Here is a 26,341-nt window from a genome sequence, read left to right on the forward strand (position 1 = left end):
CTTGTAAAGACATACTCCAAACTGGTTTGATTTAATGAGCAAATGTTCCGAGTAAATGTTTACAATTTTGTATACATTTTATTTATTTTTCATCATTCAATTTTAATCATTCAAAAAATTAAATTTAAGTTTTTGACATGGGCCTAGTTTTTTATAGGGTTAAAAATAAATATGCTCACGCAAATAATATTCATGTTCAGTAAATATCGCGTTTTAAGTGAGCGCCGTAAGCCATCCTGCCAGGTTAAAAACAAGCAACTTTTCAAAACGCTCCGTCTAGCTGTTGAACGCAAAAACGCGCCCTGTGTAAACGCCTCCCAACACCTGCGGCGGGAAATACCTCGTGGAGATGATCGAGCAGCAGCTTACACTCCGACTAAATATAGATTCGTCGCGAGGGAACCCGGACACCGCGCCTCCCCACGCACAGCACAGCTCGTTTATCTGCATGTTGTGATTAGCTGGAAAGTTTGATTATATCGATGACACCTTTTCCTGTTTTTTTTAAATATTAGATTTTTTGCCACAAGAAAAAAAACTGGATTTCTTCAGAGAAAAAGACCGTAACCTTCAACTACACACGCGTAAAGCGCATTTTTAACTCATTGTTCTTGGCAGTGCGCACACGCTGTCCAACAAGTGCGTGCTCGAGGCTCACCTGCTGTGTCTTAAGAAGCGATTGAGGAGAAAACAATGATATGGAGATCACTGTCTAACGACCTGGAGATCGAATCGTTCCACGCAACCTCGCCAAACGCGCACATACTTTGTCGCATTGATAAAAATGCGCGTTTGTTTCATGCGCGTCGTGTGAGCTGGTGGATTATGAGGATCTGCTAGTTTCCCCGCCTATGGAGCCGCCGTAATTCGTTGTCTTTGTCATTTATACAACAATCTAAAGACCGGGCGGTTTGCTTATATTGTGAAGATCTAAACCCCAAAGCCTTTACATCTAGACCACCAGTGACCTGTGAAGACTTGTAAATCCCTACACCTGGTTTCTTGGAGAGGGCTGCGCAATTGCGCACGCTGCGAGAGTATACCATCGGACCTTTCCATGGAATCCACTCCACGCGTGATCTCCAGTGAGGGTTCAGTCCGATCTGCTGTGGGGTAAAAAGTTGCCGCCTGGACAGTAAATCTCATATATGAGGATCAATACACACGTGCTGGTCAACATAAATTGCAAAAATGCCTATGCATCCTGTGTCTTCCACTTTGATGTACCGGGGGATCTGCACCATTCCTGATATCCTGTCGTACCGGGCACCGGTCAACCTTCCTGAGGATGAGGTGGAAGGTGAGTGAGAGGGTCCAGGTGTTGTTTGAAGCCCATTTTCTCTTGTATTTTATATAAAAACGAATACATTCTTACTAATTCTTGCATTACTTTAGTGTATTTCGACCTGTTCCCTGGACAGAAGGTCGGTGTTTTGCGCACCTTTTGGTGATTTTCCCCCACCCCGTATCTGAATGACCCAATTTCCACTTAAAATATGTTGTAAGTGAACAGTGAAGAGAAACACTTATTTTTTTTCTGTTTAGTTAGAACAGTTGGAAGGATTCAGCACCACGCACAAGGCACAGCGCAGTTCACTTAAAACGCGTGAAAATCCCGTTACCTGTGCCTTTGTTTACCTGCTCTATGAGGTGGATAAATCTGATGGTGTGATTTATGGAAAGTAGGTCTATCACAAACCAGCAGAAAGACCTGTGAGTGGTATGCTGAAGTTTTGGCATCTCTTCGACTTTAAACCTTTTCATGATGTGCATGTGTGAGTAAATTAGAAGTGCATCCAAATATGAAGTCTTTGACACACTATTCTTATCCGTAAAGGAAATACTAGTTTTGTTTTTTAGATCATGAAACATATTAAACTAAAGATGCATATTCAATTTGACAGAGTATTTCCATAGCACGGTTTCTCATTTGTGTCGGAAAGTTTACTCTGATGAGTATCCTACTGTATATAATCGTATAAAAACAGAAGTAGTCACACGTTTAGCTTTTCTGATTAAAATGATGGTTTGTGAGTAGGTCTCTCATAAGCCAGCAAAAAGACCTGTTTGTGATACGCAGCACTAATGTGGACACCTGTCTCAGTGACAGAGTTTTTGATACCATGTCATAAAACCAACACTTTTAATTTTTTAGAATCTGAAACATATTGCACTATACCATATGCAAATGAATAGACTGGTTGATTTATACATATACTATTACCCCAGTGTTTCCCAATGCATGGAATATCCCTAACACATTTTGGATCCCTGAATATTGTGGATGACTCTGTCTTAATTAACGCACTTGGTTTATATCATCAGCTCATAAATAGTGGCACCAAGACCTGAACTGGTGCGTCAGATAGAGAGGCATCCAAAATGTGCAGTGCTGTGGACCTCCAGGATCAGTATTGAAAAACAGCTGGTTTACCTTGATAAATATTCAATTAAATAAAATCATTAAAATGTCATTTTAACTCGACACACTGTGGTCTACATGATCAATACCAGCAAAATAAATGGCTTTTTATTTTAAAATGTAATTTGAACTAGCCACAGCATGCTCAATACAGAAAAATGAATCTCTTTTTATTTAACAAAACAAAAGAACATGCTGTTTTTTTTTCTACCACCATGCAATGCTTTAGGTATAGGTTACATGTGAAATGCAAACTATAATCAGCTTAGTGTAATCAGATTGCATCCAAATCCCATGCTTTTTCATTTAACGTCTATGCATGTTGACAACATTTGAAATCAATTTATTTAATTGCAAAAGTATAAATGTTTGTAATGTAGGGGTTTGTAATGTCAAAATGTGCCATCAAATGCATTCATTCAGATGAGTTTTTCCATTAAACCTTGTATATTGACGTCTGACTGGTGTGATTGTCAGCTCAGTTCAAAGTGTCTTTCCAGATCAATCTTTTGTGATTAAGCTTTAATTAAGTATCTCAGCACCTCATTGCAATTCCATTCATCAAGGGATGTTTTCTATCAGTGCATCCAGTTAAATAAAATACAGCCCAAATTCTCAAGGCCGATTCTCATGCTCTTAACCCTTGAAAACCTGCTGGTCTGTACTAACACAAGCTAAATGGCGAGAAAGTGCAAGTGCAAGACGTGAGGGGCCACATATGGATGTTTCCTGTAGTACATTATTGTGCACGTTCTGTACATACACAAATATCCCTGTGTGAATGTGACAGTCAATCTATTTGCAAATGTGCCTGCATGTTCACAAAGGACAACTGTGCCGCATGTGGTCACCCCAGATCAGATGTGTAGCATATCCACAGAGATGGAAAACATAGAGTAAATATGAGGAGACAGATCACTGGGTTTCATCCTCATAACAGTTTTATACAGATTTGTTCAGCAAATAGAAATGTAGCTCATGGACTAAGTTGTTGGTGCAGTTGTGCTCACACTTATGAAGTAGGCCATGTTCATTCTTGTCCTTAGGATATATAGTTGTTTATTTGTGAATCTTGAGTTTGATATTTTGCTTTGAACTCGTATGACACGCTGGGGGCAGAAACTGAGATGTAATTTGTGAGCTAGATCCGTGCATCTTTATTTTAGTTAGCAATATTTCATCATAAACCCATCCTTATTCAAAATGAAGAATGAGGATAAGAGCCTCAGCTAAAGCTAGAAGAATTCATTATTATTCTCAGATGAAGATTGCTTTAAGTCTGGTTCATCTAAAAGACATTATCTCCTGATTGTATGCTCACACACTGGACATCTTAACCCGCTGATAACGTCCTTTAAAGGATTAGTTCACACAAAAATGAAAATTCTGACATCATTTACTCGTTCCAAACCCGTATTACTTTTTTTCTTAGTGGAACACTAAAGGAGATGAATGGAGAATGAAGCTTTCACGCTTTCCACTTCATCCAAATGGCTTGTTGTGTGCTATATTCCAAGTCTTCTGAGGCTGCACAAAAGCTTTGTGTGGAGAACAAACTGCAATATGAGTCATTATTCGCTGATAATCCTCAGTTCCAGTGGGCTGTTAACCACAGTGACCGAATCAAGTCAGTGAGTTGAACGCAAGAATCGAATGAGTCGGATTAGTGAATGAATCTTTTATACTTGTTTAGTGAACTGGATCGATTGATTCATTGAAAAGGTCTGAAAATGTACTCACCTTCACGCCATCCAAGATGTAGATGAGTTTGTTTCTTCATCATAACAGATTTGGAGAAATTTAGCATTACATCACTTGCTCACCAATGGATCCTCTGCAGTGAATGGGTGCCGTCAGAATGAGAGTCCAAACAGCTGATAAAAATAATCCACATGACTCCAGTCCATCACTTAAGGTCTTGTGAAATGAAAAGCTGCATGTTTAAAAGAAACAAATCCATCATTGAGGTGTTTTTAACTTCAAACTGCAAATACAAGTTCTATCCATAATATTGCTTTCTCCAGTGAAAAAGTTGCTTCGTCTGAATCAGGAGAGAAACATACACAGATCAAGCACCATTGAAAACAGTCAAAAATGTCAGGGATTTTGATGTGAGAGGACAACTGGAGATGGACTTGTTCACTGGAGGAAGTGTTATGGATTATGAACTCGTATTTTGGCCAGAAGCAAAACGCCTTAATGATGGACGTGTTTATTACATACACGCAGCTTTTTCAAATGTTTATTTTTGGGAAAAACTATTCCTTTAACACATTTATAAGGCCACCCTGAGTATGTGGTTTCTGCTTAGGTGTGATTGTAGTAGTTCCTACATTTTTTAAAATACATTTTAAATACATTTTAGTAGTTACTGGTCAATCTTGAATTGTTGATGAAAATATTTGTATGCAAATTTCACATACAAATTCATTGTTACTTCCCTCACAAGAACGAATGGCAAGACTTTCTTTGGATAACAGCTTACATTTCAGTTTGTTCCTCGTGCACATAATTTAAATATAGCGGAAAAGTCACTTTTATGATGTGTTTTTGTCATTATAAAGACTGGCCAGAATGTTCTATAAAACTCACATTTGTGACCCTGGACCACAAAACCAGTCTTAAGTCGCTGGGGTATATTTGTAGCAATAGCCAAAAATACATTGTATGGGTCAAAATTATTGATTTTTTTCAATATTTGGATTTTTTTGCACCCTCAGATTCCAGATTTTCAAATTGTTGTTTCTCTGCCAAATATTGTCCTATCATAAGTCAAATTACATATTACATAACCATCTCATCTGAGATGGTGTATAAATCTCAAATTGAAAAAAATTGACCCTTATGACTGGTTTTGTGGTCCAGGGTCACATTTAGTGTTCAGAGTAGGCATGGGCCGGTATGAGATTCTGGCGGTATGATAACCTTAGATAAAAATATCACGGTTTCACGGTATCACAGTATTGCGATTACAGCTCTAAAATATGTTATTTTTAAATGTCTGGGTAAAAAAACCTTTCCGTCTTTGACGACACGTAAAAAAACTGCGCATACCGCAGGAACGGTATAACGGAAAATTTTAGTGGTTTTGAAACCGTGACTTTTCCAAACCGCGGTATACCTTGAAACCGGTTATCGTCCCATGCCTAGTTCAGAGTTTGTTTTTATTTAAAAGATAAGTACGTCTTTTACCCATCATGATTCACAAGAAGTAGAATGCCGCTTTTTTGTTGGAATTTATTCACTATGAACCAGTGACCCATATGATTCAAATGAACTGAATAAACATCCGTTATCGGTAAGGTTTTCAGTAAATGCACATTCACTAAAAACCAGCAGCCTCACGGCTTTGTGAGAGTGAAATTCAGTTCATGTGCAGGGTCCTCCATGCGCCGGGAATTACCCAGCTGTTAACCGTATCCCACGTCACACGCCACATGGTCTTTCTATGGCACTGCATGACAATCAGACATCAAGTTTGTTTGGAATTTCATTAAAAGAGGTTGGCAGCGGTGACGGAAGCAAATAAAGCTGTGATTAAATTTGGTGCTGTGGATGGATTTCAGAAAGCAATCTCAAAGCCTATTGTCACAGGGATGGTAAGGGTGTCGTTTGCCACCTCTGAGAGCTCGCCAGCGCCTCTTGATCAAGCACACGCTGACAGCATGGTGAACTGCTGTACAGATGTTTCACACACCAAGTCACATTCAGCCTCAGGGTCCAAAAAACTGTTAAAGCTGCTGCTTCTCAGTCAAAAATGGATGAAACTAAAGAGGGCGTATCATAGAAAACATGATTTTCTTTGCTCTTCTTATACTCTAACATGATGATCCTTCTTAAATCCAGCGTTTATGGAAACTAGGCTGCAAAAACATGTTTTTCAGAAATCATCATAGTATCTATGGCATCACAATGGCCACTTATTATTCAGTAGCTTCACACACTGTTGTGACAGACAATGTGAACTACGTTGGTATGCAGAGGGTCAACCAATCAGAACAGAGATCACTATTTGGAAGTTGGATGAAAAAGATTATTAGTAAATAGCGACTAAAAGTAAAAAAAAAAGTTTTTTTTTTTTTATATATATAGAAATTAATATTTTTAGAAATATTAGATTGATCAAAAGTAAATGCAATGTCAAGGTAAATGCATTTATAATGCTACAAAATGTTTCTATTTTAAATTTATGATGTAACACAAAATATTTCAAATAAATGCTGTTCTAAATGCTTTTAAGAATCCTGAAAGGTAATGTATCACTGTTTCCACAAAAATGTTCAGCAGCTCAACTGTTTTCAACATGAGTAATAATGAGAAGAAATGTTTCCTAAACACAAATCAGGATATTAGAATGATTTCTGAAGGATCATGTGACACTGAAGACTGGAGTAATGATGCTGAAAATAAATTACACTTTAAAATATATTGAAACATATTTCGTTATTTTAAGTTAAATAATATAAAGTATATACTGTATGTGTGTGTATTTATATATACATAATAAATATACACAGTACAACAACATATTATGTAAGCAAAAACTTTTATTTTGGATGCAATTAATCGCGATTAATCGTTTGACAGCACTAAATATTATACAATATTACTTTTTGTTTATTGCATGTTTGATCAATGAATGCAGCCTTGGTGAGCATAAAATACTTTTTTCAAAAACATTTAAAAATCTCACTGACCACAAACTTTTGAACGGTATTGTACTTAAATATTTATTTCAACTGACAAATTAAAAATATTATTTATTTGCACTCTGTCTGATATCTTGGATTCATTTATTTATTGCAAAGTTATATTTCTTTTATATATCGATATAGTTTATATTTTTCGATTTCTATGTTCAGTGTTTTATTTATTTATTTTTTGTTCGGCTTTTATATCAAGCCATTGGAAATGGTGTCAACTTTGAAGTTTCTACACTTTGCATGCTGAATTCAGATGATGAGAGAATGTATTGTGCTGATGTGACATCTACTGATGGATGCAGATCTGTCTGATTTGGCTGACAGCAGCATAACCAACTGAATAATCTGACAGATGGTTTCAGTACTGGGGAAAATTCAACCAATTTTCCAGTGATCTACTACCATAACAATATAGCAAATTGGTTTTTGCTCATAAAAATTGCTCATAAGGGTAACTAACATCATTCTCACTAATGAGAACTACTTATCGTTTGATTAATACTAGTACCGATTAATTTGCATACTAGGAGAACCATGTAAGCGTTACAGATGCGGCTATGCGTAGAAATAAAGTTATTAAAACACTATAGCTTTAACATGGTTTCTAGAATGATTTAAACCCTTTTGTGTGTTCAGAAACTCAGTCAAAATATAAAATGTTCAATAACCCTAACCTAATTAAATTGAGGAAAACGTTTGCATGTAATTAAATTAAGCGTTTTCTTAGAACAGATTAGTTCTAGTCCTGTTGTATGATTTTAAGTTAATGTACTTATGCTCCTAGATGCAATCAAAATGTCAAGGACATCTGAATACATTTCTTAATTTTTTTTGGCTTTTTACCAAACATCGGTTATTGATTTTTCTTTCTGGCATAAAGAAAGAAATAAGGTTATTTTAATTTAGTAGAGTGCTAAATTAAATGATCTTGAACAAATGATGTCAGGCTTACATTAAAAATTAACTCTCATCATTTTCCAATGTGTCTGAGTCTGTCTGGATATACATACGTATATCCGGTATGGCATTCGATCCCAACACAAATGGAAGTAAGCTTCCATTTTATAAATGGATTGAAATAAAAATTGTGATAACATTTTCGAAAATGTTGATGCATTAACTTTTTATAGATTTTAAAGTTGCGCTATTAAACTTTAACTCCATATACACAGTATTTTTGTAAAAAACATTTTGTTTGTCTGTTTGTAATAACATTTATGTGACCTATTTATGGGTCTACATGTGTTTGTCTCATAGTGCTTGTGAAAGGAATAGTATTATTAAGAATATATAATCCCTCTATTGCAAATTTTAACTAATAAAAACAATAGGCCAGTCATTTAAATACAATAAGTATAGGTCACACAAAAAGAAAGTTTGCTGAAAATATAAAATGTGTTTGTAAGAATACATTAATTGATGGACTGGAGTGGTGTGGATTACTTGTGGATTATTGTGATGTTTTTATCAGCTGTTTGGACTCTCATTCTGACAGCACCCATTCACTGCAGAGGATCCATTGGTGAACAAGTGATGTAATGTTAAATAATTTCTCCAAATCTGTTCCAAAGAAGAAACAAACTCGTCTATATCCTGAATGGTCTGAGGGAAGTATCAGAGTGCAGAGTATCATTTTATGGGAGTTTTTTTATTTTTATTTGTAGGCCTATATACAGGTGCATCTCAATAAATTAGAATGTCGTGGAAAAGTTCATTTATTTCAGTAATTCAACTCAAATTGTGAAACTCATGTATTAAATAAATTCAATGCACACAGACTGAAGTAGTTTAAGTCTTTGGTTCTTTTAATTGTGATGATTTTGGCTCACATTTAACAAAAACCCACCAATTCACAACAAATTAGAATACTTCATAAGACCAATAAAAAAAAAAACATTTTTAGTGAATTGTTGGCCTTCTGGAAAGTATGTTAATTTACTGTACATGTACTCAATACTTGGTAGGGGCTCCATTTGGTGTGCATTGAATTTATTTAATACACGAGTTTCACAATTTGAGTTGAATTACTGAAATAAATGAACTTTTCCACGACATTCTAATTTATTGAGATGCACCTGTAGTTTACTTTGTGCTCTTTGTCTCTCTTAAAATTTGAAAGCAAGCGTAAAGATCCTATTAAGTTGCAGATAATGGACTTACAAGTGGTAATTTTATGAATTATTGTACATATTACTTAAGTAACTCAGTTATACGCAATTGGAAATATGCGCTGGATATTAAGTAATACTTATGTGCTACTAACATCCTACTTAATGATTCTGGAAGCCCAGAATTTTGTAATTGCATTAGACCACACTGATAAATAGGGATGTAACGATTCACTCAACTTTTTTAACGATTCGATTCACTTTTTTTTTTTTTTTAACAAAATGAGATTTAAGACAAATTATAAATTAAATGTGTCCGATTTTAAACCGGCTCGCGGTTAATCATTACATCCCTACTGATAAATGTTCTGACTGTAATGAAACACATTCATTCTGTTATACTTCTCTCTCTATAAATGTAATGGCCACAGTAGGAGTAAAATCACGGTTTGGGTAAATTCAGCACACAGCGCAGAAGCTACAAATCCGTTTCCTGTCAGAGTACAAGTAAAGAAAGATCAAATGGCTGTTTGGCAGGTAGACTGGTTTAGAAATAGACACACAAACAGAAGAGTGATTCACTTGAACGTATTTAACTGACAGGAGAGCACACAAGCCCTCCACCAGCCATGGTCTGCTTACTGTTTCTTTTCCCTCCATCACGTTTCTCTTTCCACACACTGTCTGTTTTGCAGGATGGTAAATGAGAGAAAGCAGATGGACAATATCTTCTGTTTGGATCTTTCATTTGATGCAAATGCAGAATAACTTCATTTTTCTTCTCCCTTTTGTGATCTGATTTGTTTGCAGAGCAAGAAACATTTTTCCATTTTTGAGAAATATAATAGCTTGAGGACGTAGGAAATATTCTGAGTTTTAGAAATGAAAAAATACCCTTGTTTTTCCCCATAAAGGTGCATTAGGGATTCAGAGAGTTTGTCAAATTAAATCCTCTGGCTAAGTTTACAGAATGCTTGCTTGATTTGTTGTGAAACTACACAAAATATATCATTTTTTAAAGTGCATGTACTATATTTAGAGAGAGAGAGAGAGAGAGAGAGGGATGGCGACAAGAAACTGATTCAGATTCAAGTGTTGGCATGGTAAATGGCTTCATATTGCCAAAACATTGGTAACATAAAATGACAGTCATACAAATAACACATAATAAAAAAATTAAATGTTGAAAATGCATGAGTCCAAGAGTTAAATCATTTACAAGGGTTCGTTCAGGAATTAATCAAATGACCGTCTTAATGAATGAGTCATTAAATCATTCACTTAACCAGTTAATGAAAAAGCATCCACTCATTCGGGAACAAAACAAGTTGACTGTCTTTATTAGTGAATCATTGAATCAATTACCATGATTCATTTCTGAACTAAACAAGTGACGTCATATGACAGAGGCATTGAATCATTCCCTAAACAATTCATTTTAAACCACTGATTCATTTAGGAATGTCAGTACTGTCTTTTGTTTGGTGATGCAATAGTTACTTCTGCTTTGCCCTCTTCTGCTGAAATATTTTCATTGGCAGAACAAAAATAGACAAAGTAACTGGCAATATTGTGTCGAAAATGAATGTTACTCAGCATCTACTGACTGTTTATCATTCTATACAGCAAACTGTTGTGTATAATTAAGAGTACTGTATGAAAACAACAGCTGAGTTTCATATGATGGACTGTATACAGTATTGTTAACTTATTGGCTATGCATCGTATGTGGTCTAGGCACCATTTACTGTATGAATTATTGACGGTTGGTGTCATCTCGAATGGAGCTCTTTACATGCTTTACTACATTGAACTCATAGGCGGAAATCCCGGGGGGGAAGGGGGGGACAGGACCCCCCCTATCTGAGGGTTGCCCCACCTAAAACAACACGCTGTGTATGGTAAATAACAATGTGTTATACTTTAAATAATTGTGCCCCTATCTGAGGGTTGCCCCACCTAAAATTAGGATTAAAATTCACGCTGTGTATTGTAAATAACAATGTGTTATACTTTAAATAATTGTGTAAGTAGTAAAACAACTCAAATGGGGCAAAAATGCTTTTTAAGTTTAGAAACATTTCCTCCCTGTCTCCCCCTCCCTTGCCTCACAGTGCTTTGGTCCAAATGCCTGCTTTCCTCTTTTACATCACCTAGGCTACAAATGCACACACATACACACACACACACACACACACGCACACACACGCACAAGTCCGGTGAGAGAGAACAAAGTCAATAGTTGTGGAACTCCAGTAAGTAAGGCTGTCAAGGCTATTTTATTCACTTAAACATCGGATGAAGTGGCGCGGCAACAGTGATAAAGTATCCCAACTCCACAGGAAAACCGCGGACTTGGCAACATTGTGACGGTAATGTCTACAACGGACACGAGCGCTGTCACGGTGCGACCACCAGCTTGAAGTTGTCTAATTTGGCACGGTCTCCCTGCTACACTAATAGTAGTAAGGCTTTCCTCTGTGTATGCATATCCTTACAAGTACAATTTTAGCTGTATTATTTGTGTCCCCTTCAAAATATGCTCTTGAGAAATTTTATGTTTATTGTCCCCCCCAACTGTTAGACGAAATTTACGCCCCTGATTGAACCATCCCTTTACATACATACATACATACATACAGGACTTTTCATTTAAAGGAAATATAAATGCAAGTGGCGTTTCAAATGCACCTGATGTGTTGCTAACTTTTGTGATTTTTGCACGTGACCTTCCTTTATGCAAAAACACTTTGTATAAAGTGTCAAATATGTGAAATGTGACTCGCTTAAAGTGTTTTCATTTAGATAATGACATTAAACTCACAAAGTGAGAGTTTTTTTTCGAACAGTGTGTTGATTTTTTTCACCATCGCCCCATGATGAAACGAGCCCTCCAATTTGATTTGAGCTTTAGATATAAAGTGCTATAGTGCTACATTGGTGGCACTATAGCACAGAAAGCGGTTTTGAAAGCCAATGTAAAAACCGAAGAAAAGTATTATATAACATTGTTATATTAGTAACAGAAAATTGCAACATTTTATTCTTTAAACAGTGTACTACTTTGTTTCTTTTTCTAACAAGGCAAATGGAACAACAACACACTCAACGTCAATCTATGGAACCCCCCGTGCTCTTCTCTTTTCTCAAGAATAGGGTGTACCCAATAACGCTGTCTTTTTCTTTTCCTTTCCTCATTTAATAAAACAACAAACTTGTCCTCGCTGCTGCTGCTGATGGTAAAAATCCATTTTCTTTCTTTTTCTGTACTTTTTACAGGCGTGGTTACAGAAATGTCAGTCACTGCTATTTCAAGAGTGAATCTCGCATAAATATGTGAATGTCATTCCTGAAAATTTGCAGCATGTATGTGTCCATAAACGTTTATTAAAATTTTTTTTTACTACAAACTCCGAATAGATTATATAACCCAGAAACCGCACAAAGAGCGCTCCGTTTATAATCACTGAAAATCTGTCAATCACTTCAGTTTACCGCAATCTCACAAAGTTCCGTTATAATAAATGAATCTCTCTACTTTGCACAATGAATCTCTTATTTACATCGCATTACACTTTGTTTGTTATAATGGATAGGTTGGTTGCGCCACCTAGAGTGTAGGTGTAAAAGTGTGGGGGAAGTCGTGGCCTAATGGTTAGAGAGTCGGACTCGTAACCTACAGGATTGTAGGTGGTGGAGTGAATGTACAGCGCTCTCTTCCACCTTCAATACCACGACTGAGGTGCCCTTGAGCAAGGCACCGAACCCCCAACTGCTCCCCGGGTGCCGCAGCAAAAAAAAATGGCTGCCCACTGCTCCGGGTGTGTGTTCACGGTGTGTGTGTGTTCACTGCTGTGTGTGTGCACTTTGGATGGGATAAATGCAGAGCACTAATTCACGTCACGTCACTAAAATGCATTCTCTGTCAGCGCCACCTTTCGTGCAGGCATGAATTAACTGAAATGATCAATTGTTTCTCATTCGGTGTGAAAGCACCGTTTGACGGTTATTCGTGAACTTTATCACGTCATGCTCAGTGCGAAAGGCCCTAATTCTTCAGCTTGTAAAACAAAAGTGGATGTAAATGCATTAATGTAAACATTTCAAATCTTTTTTCTTTATTGGTATTGAACCCAGAGCATTTTTTTGATTCACTACTTTGATTAAAATCCTACAAAAGCCTTTGAGAAACACCAACAATCTGAATAACTCGTGAAGAGTTTATCTTTATGTTTTTGAGTATTTCAACAGAATGTTACTATGTCAGCCGAAATCCTGACTGGCAGCATGATCGGCGATTTCGGGGCTTATCCAGAGGAGCAGTTTGTCTGCATGAGCTTTGTGATTCACATCGGCTCTTGTAATGTAGGGCTCAACTCAGAGGGTAGGCGTTATGGGGGCGTAAGTTCATATAGGTCAAATACGGCTCTCTCAAATCACAGGAGCGGAGACAAAGTTGTGATATAAATTTTGGCTCATGATTTACAGAGCCAGCTCTAAAAATGTAAGCAGGCTGAGGGCTCAGAGTACACTGAATCAGAAGATGTCAAAGAGGGGATGGTAGCACATGAGATGTCTATGGACTCATGAAGGTTTTTATCTTTCTCTCCCTCTCTTCTCTTTCAAATCTCGTGATAGATTTTTAGGAGCAGTTTTCAGACAGCAGATCAGCGTTCCTTTGTGAATGTTTGACAATGACTGCAGACATCTGCCTTCCGCCTTGAGTCAAACTTCTGTCATCCTGCAATTATCAGGACGAGAACCAACAAGAGAGAATCTCATTTTATTGAAGTCAAATTTCACATTTTTCTATGAAACCATGTGGCTCAATTTGTCTGGTCTAGGCAGTGGACACTTAAAAAAAACAAATTAGAATAGATATTGCAAAATTGCTTTTATTTAATATTATATCCCAATTATATTTACATGCACCTTTCATGAGTGGGTCTTATGTCATTACAAATCTATATGCTGTTATTAATTAATTAATTAAATAAATAATTCATTCATTCATTCATTCCATTTTATTTATTTATTTATTCTTTCTTAACTAATTGTGATACCCATTTAAATGTCAGTTGGAAAGGAGGGTAACAGGTGACAACATACATTTTGGTCTGTACCACACAGCTATTGTTTGTCCTCAGAGAACTGGGAATACAGTGTATGAGGCTTGTGGAATTTTATTATTTTATTTTGATCATTTTTAGAGCTTGACTGACATGTCACTATGAACTGTCACAGCTACTCATTCTTTCATTTTTTCCTATGTTTTAATTGCTTTCTTCACCATTTCTTCACGATTTCACTATGATTTTTGTCTTATAGTTTGCGTTCTGCATTCTGAAGTGATCTGTATTTTGGGAAACAAGTGCATACATGTTTTTGCAAGTCTGTTTGGTGCTGCTAGTGGCTGAAGAACATGTGAGTGTTGATTGATTGCCAAGTAAAAGTGACTGATATGATGCTAGCAGTGTTGAGGGAAGTTACTTTTAAAAGTAATGCATTACAATATTGCGTTACTCTCTAAAAAGTAACTAATTGCATTACTTAGTTATATTTTATGGAAAGTAATGTATTACGTTACTTTTGCATTACTTTTTCTTGTCTGGGCTAAGTTTACTTGTTTGTTTTTAATACAAAAAGTTATATTTATTATATACGTATATTTATATTTTTATAGGTATATTTATATTTTGGCAAATGTAAAAGCATTTTCACATAGAAGGGAAATTAATAAGCCTCAGGACATAAAGTAATTAACAAAGTAACTGGCATTACTTATTTGAAAAAGATATTTCCTTGTAAATTAAAAAGTAATGTTACTGTACTAGATGGAAAAAGTAATCTGATTATGTAAATTGTGTTACTTGTAATGTGTTAACCCCAACGCTAGATACTAGGGTGTTGTGAACAGTTGCCAGGGTATTGTTATACTGTTGCTTGGACGTTAATGCTGGCCCACAACAAGTTTCAATTATGTTTTCATCTCTAGATATGACTAGGGTCCCACCTTCAATGAAAGTTTATGAGTTTTCTTTCTTTTTCCTCATAAAACACAACAAAAAAACTTTTGCCTTTTTTTTTTTTTGCTTTCATTTTTTTGACTTTTGCGTCTTTTTTTTTCAAAATATATAGTGGAGAGTGACAGGAAAATTTTGAGTGACTATAATGTTCATAAGCATGTTAACCTCTGCACTCTGACTCTGACAGTAGATCATTTTGTGTAGAAACTGTGCCATGCAAATTGCGTTTGGCACAGATTTTGTGCCATGTTATGCCGTTACTTGATTTGCATAATTCCTTTAGTGAATCAGACAATAAAACAATGCAGACAGTGCTTGCAAATAAACAGTGCCATCAGCAGACACAATTCATCTTCAATGAATTCACCCCTTATGCCGAGTTCACACTACACGATTTTAGGTTTTGCGAAATCCCCGACAAATGCCCGACATCGGAGGCAAATCGGTGCTCGTTCATGCGAGTGACAATCACGCAGTGTGAATTATCAAAGACAAACAGAGCCATCAGCAGACACAATTCATCTTCAGTGAATTCACCCCTTATGCCGAGTTCACACTACACGATTTTAGGTTTTGCGAAATCCCCGACAAATGCCTGACAATCACGCAGTGTGAATTATCAAAGACGCGATCTGAGGGAATCCGACGAGTTTGAAAATCGTGCAGTGTGAACTCGGCATTAATCGTTTTATCTTTATTTTACAGTGGAATCTGGAAAATTGCTTTGATTAGATTCTTTTATCATCACTGACCTTATGTTTTCAAAAACATGATGAAGCATAAGAGTGAAACATGATAAGAATAAGGATGAATTTCACTAATTAACTCTCATTTTTAGATGCCTTTATTCAGGTGACCGGGAGGCAAATGCAACCGCTTTCCCACAACCCCAAAACCATGTGTAATTTAGCCTTCTCTGGAGGTTTACAGGATCAGAATGCAAAACGAGAGTAACCCCCCTCCAGCACAGCGGCCCGGCGCTGTATTTAATGCTTATGTGAATACTCTAGAGTCTTGTTAAAATATGGTTACTGTAATATTCAGATCTGCTGGGCCCTCTCACCACACAAGATGGATTAAACCTGCCACAGATGTTTAAAAATAGTCTGGAGGACTTGCACACACAGGCTTAGACACACATAGACACGCTAGTATAAAAACACACTCTCATTGTCAACCCACAAAGTTCAAGATTGTCTCTGAAGAAATTGATTTTTAAGAGTTTTACATAAAGAGCTCATTTGAGGGAAGCCTGTTGTGGAAGGGGGACGGATGCCGCTGATAGATCTCCACCGGGGAAATGAGAGATTATGGAATATAGCTGACGGGAATTGCCAAGTGTGGGAGTGGAGTCATTAAAAGTGTTGCTGGAATGAATAAATGAATGCATTTATATGCTTTTCTTAAAAAGTCAGTGCAGGCTGTGTTTTTAAAATGGACTAAACTTAATCTGTTACAGTGGCCCAGTAGTGCACAACACAATGGAAACAAGGAACAACACAACGAAATTAGCACAACACAATGGAAACAAGCAGCAACACAACGGAAACAAGACACAAAACAACAAAATTAGCACAACACAATGGAAACAAGCCGCAACACAAAAGAAATAAGCCGCAAAACAACAAAATTAGCACAAAACTAAAAAATGTTTTGTAAAAAAGATCTAAAAAAGATGGCGGCGCATGCACACGCTGCAGCTTCTCTCTCTCCCGTCAGAACGGTGTTTTCGTGTTTTTTGTCTTGTGAGTCGCAGTGTTTTTGTACGTCTTCATCGCGTCTACCTGTCTCTAAGCGCACATACAGTCGTGAGTTTGTGCGATGTGGGCAGAACCACATTTTTAGTTAGCAAGCCGCAACATAATGAAAACAAGCCACAAAACAACGAAATTAGTACAACACTGGAAACAAGCTGCAACACAATGGAAATAAGTTGCAACACAATGAAAACAAGCCACAGCACAAAGAAATTAGCAAAACACAACGGAAACAAGCCACAACACAACATAAACAAGCCGCAATACAACAAAATTAGCAGAACACAACAGAAACAAGTCACAACACAACAGAAACAAGCTGCAACACAATGGAAACAAATCCACAACACAAATTAGTCCTATGCCTTGTGTTTTTCCTTGTGTTGTGGAGAATTTGTTGTGTTGTGCACTACTGGTCCACCGTAGTCTGTCTGTCTGTCTGTCTGTCTATTCATAATAGATGATTAACTTTAAATGAAAAACTAATGAGTGAGCCATTGCATACATAATGGATTATATTCAAGTCTTCCTTGCATAATTTGCTTGCAAGTGTGTTTGAGAGAAAGAGAGCGGTTTGTGTTGAAGGCTTGACAGTTCTTTAACCCCACACATGCACTTTCATGTCTTTCTCTTTCAATAGCATCTCTATATGAGAACTGTGAGAACACATTACAGCTTTGAAGTGCAACTGCACCTTCATACATCAAACAGGGCTTCAGCGTGTATTAGAAGCACCCTGCCTTCAGATGATAGAGATCCTGCAAGCCCTTTCAAGCTCCCAGGACTTTTAAAGGGAAGGTGCGCAGGGATTAAACAGAGATTCAATATCAGTAAAAATCCCAGGACAGCAAAGGGACAGCAAAGGGTATTTAAAGACGATGGCAGAATGTGATCCGAACACTTTGTGATTTGTTGGTAGCGTGATATCACGATTTCATTATACAATCATTGACTCAGAACATCATGAACATGTCATTTTTAAACCTGTTTGAAAAAATGAAATTTTATGCAGAATGTTCACACTGCAGAGTCAAACTCTAAAAATACCAAAAATGTATATGAATTTGGTCCATATGACGTCCACATTTACTGAAACTATACTATGGAAATGAGAAGTGTGCATTCTGCTAATCTTCATCAATTTTATGGATTGGAATGACACTGTAAAAGTGAGTAAATGTTGACAGACTATTTCTGTAAATAATTTTGGAACAAAATAGCAATGATGTAAATGGCAGACCATTGATGAACAGGTATTTAAGCCGTTATATGGAAGAATATTTGGTTTCTAAAATTAAATCTGTAAAATTAAACACCATACATAGAATCCGTTTCTGGCTGTCATAATGCATTGGCAAACCCCTGAGCATATGGTCATCAGATATGATTGCCACGTGAGAGGGAGTTCAGCTCTTCTCTCTACATCCATTATCTCACTGTAGAACAGAAAGTATGGATATGTTATCTCTCTCTTTCTGAGCAGCGATTTGAGCTGGCTGGCTGTCATGACTATGTTAGTTTAATCCCTCTATAAGAGGCTCACAAAGAGAAAGTTAACACTGGAAAGTGATTAATTAGCTCTCTTTGAAGAAAACTTCATTCATCTCTGTTCTATAGTTACACTTTGTCCAGGACTATATATATATATATATATATATCCATCTCTTCTCCCCGGTGAAAAACAGCGTTTTGACTAGTTCTGTGTAAGGATTGGATGACAGTTATATAATATCAGGCAAACAGTGACTGTTTTATTTATTTAACATTTTGCAATAAAGTCAGTAGACATATTCAGAAATAAACAACATCAGAGAATGACACTTTTAGAGTAGAGCTAGCAAAGCCTTTTTTTGGAGATCTCATAGGATGTCTTCAATGAATTTATGTGGTTTAAGATGAGAAGAAAGTTAGTGTTGTTAGTGTTAATTGGTGTTGTATTGTTAAACTACAACTATTAAAAATAAATCTCCATTAAAAAAAAAGTATAAATATAAGATGAAAAAATTGGATTGCCTTGGCAACAAACTGAAATAAATAATTGTTAGTTGAAGTACTAAAATTAATAAAACTGAAAAAAAAAAGATATATAGAAATATATAAAATTATAAAAATTATAAAAGCACATAGAATTACTAAAACTTAAACTAAAATTAAATTCAAAATATTAATAAATACTTTAATAATGTTTAAATAATACTACATTAACACCAGTGTTAATGTTTGATTTACAGTTATTTTAAAGCACTTTAAAGCTTATTCAAATGAAAATAAAGTTTGTTTGTTTAAATGTTCTGGGTTTAGTACAGCTGAATTTTTTGTATGTTTGTTTTTTAACGCAAAAATTGTAGCTACCAGTTACTAGCAGCACTTGGATGAATAATTCCATTTCAAATTAAATTTCAACACTACATTATGTATGATATTATTATTTTCCATGTACAAAGTATTGCTACTTAAAGTAAAGCAGTTATTTTTTTCTATAAATTATTTAGTTTTAATCAGGTTTGTGCCACAAATATTGTCAATAGAGATTACTTGTATTAAACCCAAAAACATTCATTTAGCTCTAGAAATGTAGAGTTTTCTCCAGGAGCCAAACTAAAAAATCCCCAAAACGTTTACAAACAAATACATATGGTAGGTCAGAATTTAATTGGCAAAGAACTGAGGTTTCCTAACAAATCTAATCATTGCCAGCAGCCCACAGCATCTGGCAAGGCGTTGTGCTCTGGCATGGACTTCCCCAATCAAAGTGTTTCTCACTCCAAGGAAACCTGTGGCAATCCCTTAATCGGATTGCTATCTGTTCCTCACAAGAGATTTGAGTTTACTTGAGTTCTTGTATTGTTGTTGTTGCCTCATGCCACAACATTTGCAGAAAAACGTCTTCTGTGTTATTTCAAAGACAAAAAAAAAAAGTGTAATTCTATTTATGAACATTGCATGTGCAATAGGCTGAAAGTTGTAATTATGTAAATTATACCGCAGGTGTGGGTCAAGGCATGTTGGTTCGTGGTTGATATTGAGCAAAACAGTAAATAAAACATTAGCTGTTCGAATCTACCTGGTTGATGGAGTTGAATGATGAATATTTTGAAACATAGTCATTTGAAAACAGAGTCATTGATGCATCTTTGCAACGTGCACAGAAATTATGCATTTTTCATCCATTTACTTACCAAAACTGGATGTTTTTTTTTTCTTCGTCAAAACATAACCACTCTTTTTCCTTTTCCAAAAAGGTTGCAAAGCAGCATTACAATATAAAAGTAGTCCACCACTTAGGTCTTTTGAAGTAAAATGATAGCTTAAAGTAATTTCTGGCTGGTAATGTTTCTTAATAATGAGCTTCACAATTTTTTGAAATTTCTTGTGTTTCCAGTTCAAAAGAAAGTCAAAAGATTTTTGGAACAACATGAGGGTGAGTAAATGATAACAGAAATTTAATTTCCACCCAAAAAATAAACATTTGCTTAAAATGTATTCACCATGGTTCGTGGTTGATTTTGAGCAAAACAGTAAATAAAACATTAGCTGTTCGAATCTACCTGGTTGACGGAGTTGAATGATGAATATTTTGAAACATAGTCATTTGAAAACAGAGTCATTGATGCATCTTTGCAACGTGCACAGAAATTATGCATTTTTCATCCATTTACTTACCAAAACTGGATGTTTTTTTTTTCTTCGTCAAAACATAACCACTCTTTTTCCTTTTCCAAAAAGGTTGCAAAGCAGCATTACAATATAAAAGTAGTCCACCACTTAGGTCTTTTGAAGTAAAATGATAGCTTAAAGTAATTTCTGGCTGGTAATGTTTCTTAATAATGAGCTTCACAATTTTTTGAAATTTCTTGTGTTTCCAGTTCAAAAGAAAGTCAAAAGATTTTTGGAACAACATGAGGGTGAGTAAATGATAACAGAAATTTAATTTCCACCCAAAAAATAAACATTTGCTTAAAATGTATTCACCATCAGGCTATCTAACATATAGATTAGTTTGTTTCTTTATCAGAACAGATTTGGAGAAATGTTGCATTAAATCACTTGCTCACCAATGGATCCTCTGCAGTGAATGGGTGCCGTCAGAATGAGAGTCCAAACAGCTGATAAAAACATCACAATAAATCCACAAGTACCACATGCCTTAAATCAATAAACATCTTGTAAAGTGAAAAGCTGCATGCTTGTAATAAACAAGTCCATTATTTAGACATATTTAACTTAAAACTAATTCTTCTGACTAAAATAATTGGAGTCCATAATCCATAATATTGCTTTCTCCAGTGAAAAAGTCGTCTGAATAAGAAGAGAAATATGCACAGATCAAGCATCGTTTACAAACAAAAACAGTCCAAAACATTTCAAACCAAATATGTGTGAGGGCAACATGGGCTAGACTTTATCACTGGAGGAAGCATATGGACTTCTATTTTGGCCAAAAGTGGCACCTTAATAATCTATTTGTTTATTACAAACACATAGCTTTTTGCTTCACCAGACGTTAACTGAAGGACTGGAGTGGTGTGGATTACTTGTGGATTATTGTGATGTTTTTATCAGCTGTTTGGACTCTCATTCTGACGGCACCCATTCACTGCAGAGGCTCCACTGTTGAGCAAATGATGTAATCACTTCTAACATCATAAGTCTGATATTTTAAGCAAATCGAAGAAAAAACAACAAATAATGAGTGTGGTGTGAATTAACAACTCTTATCAACTGGTTCTTTTTAGTTAATCAAACGCAGTGCAGTTGGGTCAAAGACAGAATGTCTCATTTTGGTGTTAAAGTGTCTACGTTAATGTTTCAAATAACTTTTGTGAAAATAAAATGCCAAAATATGGGTGAAGTAATGTTCCATCGTCATTCAGCTTAACAGATATATTTACGAAAAAAAAGAAATATACTCATTCTGTCCCATACTTACTAAAATATATAAAAGAATAAAGCGATCATACCAGATTTTATTATATTTTAAATAAATGTATTGCTGAAAAAAAATGGGTAAAACGTAGTGGTTTGAAGGATAGTGGCAAAGATTGGAGAGTCTTTTAATGTCATCTGTTGATTTGAATTCTAAATATGCCTGACAATATTTTTTTGGTATACGAACTATTGTTAACACTGAATGACATTTTAGTGCATTGTTTTCCATAAATCATGGTAAAAATCTATGATAGTCTTTTTTTTTTTGATCAGAAAAAATATTCTGTAATTTAATAAATTATTAAATATTTGTTTAAACGAATAATTTATTATTATTGAAATGATCTCACAATAATTTAGGCAATTAAATTGTATTGTTTTTCTTAAAAAGTACTAATTATTGGAACCAAAATGGTTAAATTCTTAATTCCTGTCTCTAGTTGTTAATGTGTTTTGTACACTTCTGATCTACTTGTTGAGCTTCCTGAATAATGAGCTTGTTAATAATCATTCAAATCAAATGCTAATGACTCTGAATATTCTGTTTGAGTTTTCTCTCGTCTGGTTGATAGGGCATCCTAGAACCATCTTATTTTTCTTTAAAACGTTTCTTTTTTTCCGGCCTCCAAATGTGATGCTTGGAGCTAAATTGTTTTGCTTTGAAATGAGCAAATTAGAGCCCACACTTCACTTCCGTTTGAAATCTGCTTACTTCCACCGTAATGCAGAGTAAAATTGCTTTCACCATCTGTTGCTGTTGACTTATTTGGACCGCAGTACCGTCATTTCTTGTATTTTTCTCATATTTCCTCCCTAATTTCCTTCACTCAGGGGAGCGATAGATTTAATGTGCTGTTTTTGTTTGGACCCCATGTGCCATTTATCAAACCTAAAGCACAGTGAGCAAAGCATAGTAGCAAATACTCCTGTTCACACTCCGTATTGAATATATTATCTGGATTTATAGTAATATCTTGCAGCCAGAGTGGCTCATATTTCATAATTCTGAATATGGCATCATGGCGTGACAAGTGGAAAATTGCAAATGACTTAATGATGATGTATAATGCATATACGGTGAAACAAGTAGGCTCAACCAACCGTATGTATTACGGCATTTTGACGTCTTTTAACAAGCCTGTTCGGATGCAACGGAAATCGTCCTGTTCCTTTGTTTTAAATCAATCAAGTCAAGAAGGACTGCGCTTTGCTGAAGTTGAAAGTGAATTATTGTGCGAAAAATCAATATACTGCAATCATCCCTTTTCTTTGAGTCACTTAGGGGTGATGATTTTAATATCTGTCTCGTATAACAATGTTGCAGAGTAATAGTTTTAATATTGGATGTATAAAGCGGCGTCTAACAGATCGGTGTGTTGCTCTCTTCCTCAGAAATCCGGGAGGCGTTTAAAGTGTTTGATCGAGATGGGAATGGCTTCATCTCAAAGCAGGAGCTCGGCATGGCCATGCGTTCTCTAGGGTACATGCCCAATGAGGTCGAGCTGGAGGTCATCATTCAAAGACTCGACATGGATGGTGAGGAGACACATACACAAGACTGTGAATGGAGTGCCATGCTGAAAAAACAAGAATAGATTGTTGCTCTCAGCATGGGATATCAGCTGATATTCTGAAAAAATATGTGACATTTGCGGTAAAAAAACAGCAACAGCTGTGGTCACCAGAACGTTTTATGGAATTAACTTAAAATAAGAGTAAAAAATGTATATTTCATTAACTGATATAATGTTAATATACCAGCCTACTGAAGTACTAAAATCTGTTTTGTGCCTTTATAATATATGGACAACCATCACAAATACACAGTGTTAATAAAAAAAAAAGCCACACCACACATAGTTTTTTAAGCTGAAGTAAATACTTATATGTCCAAATCTGCAAAGGGGTAATTAAATGTAACAAATCATGTAAAAATGTATATCTTCAAACTTTCATAATTCTTTTAAAATGAGATGGTAGTGATCTACATATGAATAGCTCATTTGCAAAAACCGATAAACGCCACTTAAAAAAAACGCCACTTAAAAAAAAAAAACGAGCTGATTGCCGTGCATTATTCTCCACATATAGCGCGATCTGAACCCTAAACACGTTTTGTCAAAAAAGCCGGTTTTGTCCACTTTCAAGGCATCGCGAGTTCATGTTTTACTGCAGAAGCCGACAAGCGCCATCTACATTGTCACCTGAGGAGATTACAAAGATTAAACGAGTATTTTTTTAAACTCTAAACCATGAAATGTGGAGTTATCTGCTTTTGCCAAAAAACGACTGTTGGAGTTATCTGCTTTTGCTATAAAACAAACTTTTAATATGTAAAAAAAAAACATACTTTCAATGAACTTTAATTTTGTAAATTACCTGTATTTGTTTAAGTTATTATTACTTAATCAAAACAACCCAAATGCATTTTGATTGATATTACTTGGAATGCGCAATAAAAAAATAAAAAAAAATTTGATTTCTGGAAAAAATATAGAGTTATCGGTTTTTGCAAATGAACTGTTCATTTGATAAAAATCACTTGTCAATTTCACTGAGTGAAGAACAAATTTATGTGGTTTTGATTCATAAATTTGTTTTTGTTGTCTCTTATTTAAACCAATGAAAATGCAGATCATGTTGTAAATAACAGTGAATTATTTTTTTAAATCTGTTGTTCCATTATCACCCCTTAGCAGATTTTGACTCGTATAGAAGGTGAACAGTGTCATATAAAAACAAATACAAAACATCATCATGGTAACAATTTAACAACATAAAATGTAACATGTAATCCTAATGTATAACTGATATAAAAAAAAAAAAAACATAAAACGTGAAGTGTCGCACAGGGAATTCTGGCAATGGCAATTTACAATTTTCTCTGTAAATTGTAAGATGACATTCTTTTTAACTTCCAAAAACTGTAATTTTAACAGCATTTCACATAAAATTACCTTTTAAATGTGAAAAACAGGGAAACTCAGTGGTAACCAGTTACAGGTTTTTAGCATAGCATGTTTACGGTCTTTTACCATTAAAATGATTATATATATTTTTTTTTTATTTGAATACGTGCTAAATTGTTTGTGTTGTTCAGACTTGTTTGATTTTCTTTCTTCTGTGGAGTTGAAAAGAAGCGATGTCTCAATTGATTTATTTCAAAATATTGTCTTTCGTGTTCTGCATAGATAGAAAGTTATAGAAGTTTGAGACAACGTAAGGGTGAGCAAATGCTTTCAAGTTTCAGTTTTAGGGTGAAGTATCCCTTTAAGGAAGCCCACCAGACACCCATCATATGCATTTCTCGGCACTGTAGGGATGCCAACTGCAACTGACAGATATTCAACAAATAAAAAGCTAAATAACTGTAACCTTTTATTGCTCCAAACTATCATATTCCTCACAATGCATGGAGACATAAGGATTATGCATGGGCTAATAATGAGAACACTGTTCACAGTAGGCGTTTTGAAGTTTGACAGTAATTGTCTTAAAATTAATTGAAGGCGAAAGCGGTGCTTTGATGGCTGTAGCAGCGGTGCTTTAAAGAACGTCTCAGAGAGGGTCTTTCAGTTCGACAAAACCCACTCCATGAAGTCACACTCAATCTGACACTAAAAATATTGAAGCTAGCAGAGAGAGAGAGAGAGAGAGAGAGAGAGAGAGATAATCAAACTAATCCAACAATGGACTAATTAGCAAACCATTCCATGACCAGCAAACTCAGGCAAAATGTAGGAATTTAGCAAAATTTAAGAATTAAGCAGAGACTGTTGAATATTTGTGAATTGCAATTCAGAAAATCAGAATAAAACAGAACAGAGAGAGAGAGAGAGAGAGAGAGAGAGAGAGAGATAATCAAACTAATCCAACAATGGACTAATTAGCAAACCATTCCATGACCAGCAAACTCAGGCAAAATGTAGGAATTTAGCAAAATTTAAGAATTAAGCAGAGACTGTTGAATATTTGTGAATTGCAATTCAGAAAATCAGAATAAAACAGAACAGTTGTATTAGTCTAACCAAATAATAATCATTGTCATCAATTAATAGTATAATAATTAGTTATAAATTATATTTTTGTTATTAAATCATTATTAAGCATTTATTTTGCTTGATTTCAACTATTTACTCCCAGATATGTGAAGTTCTTTTTTTTAACTGATCAGGCATACATCTCCAAACTCATTGCTATCAACAGCAGTAGCATTTTAATATTGACAGAATCACAAAATGAAACTCAATTTGTTAAAAAAAAAATAAATCAAATATGATTAATATTTAAAAAAAAAAATTATGTTGGTGTTATTGATTATTGATATTATCTCATATTTCTCGAAATACTCTATTTCCAGGATTCCCAAACTTTTTTTCTCAGTCAAATCATTTTT

At 35.3% G+C, this 26,341-nt stretch overlaps 1 protein-coding gene across 1 annotated transcript in view; it reads left to right on the plus strand.

The window, feature by feature from the left end:
- Positions 1 to 538: 538 nt before the first annotated feature.
- LOC107730858 (calcium-binding protein 7-like) overlaps positions 539 to 26,341 on the plus strand; it is a 45,137-nt gene continuing 19,334 nt past the window's right edge. Inside the window, exons 1-2 of the mRNA XM_016541809.1 lie at positions 539 to 1,300; positions 23,338 to 23,481. Of these exons, the coding sequence (XP_016397295.1) occupies positions 1,192 to 1,300; positions 23,338 to 23,481 (253 nt within the window). The 5' untranslated portion in view covers positions 539 to 1,191. The remainder of the gene's footprint in view (positions 1,301 to 23,337; positions 23,482 to 26,341) is intronic.

This window comes from Sinocyclocheilus rhinocerous, unplaced genomic scaffold, assembly GCF_001515625.1.
Source record: "Sinocyclocheilus rhinocerous isolate Xijiao unplaced genomic scaffold, SAMN03320098_v1.1 scaffold163, whole genome shotgun sequence".
NCBI lineage: Eukaryota > Metazoa > Chordata > Actinopteri > Cypriniformes > Cyprinidae > Sinocyclocheilus > Sinocyclocheilus rhinocerous.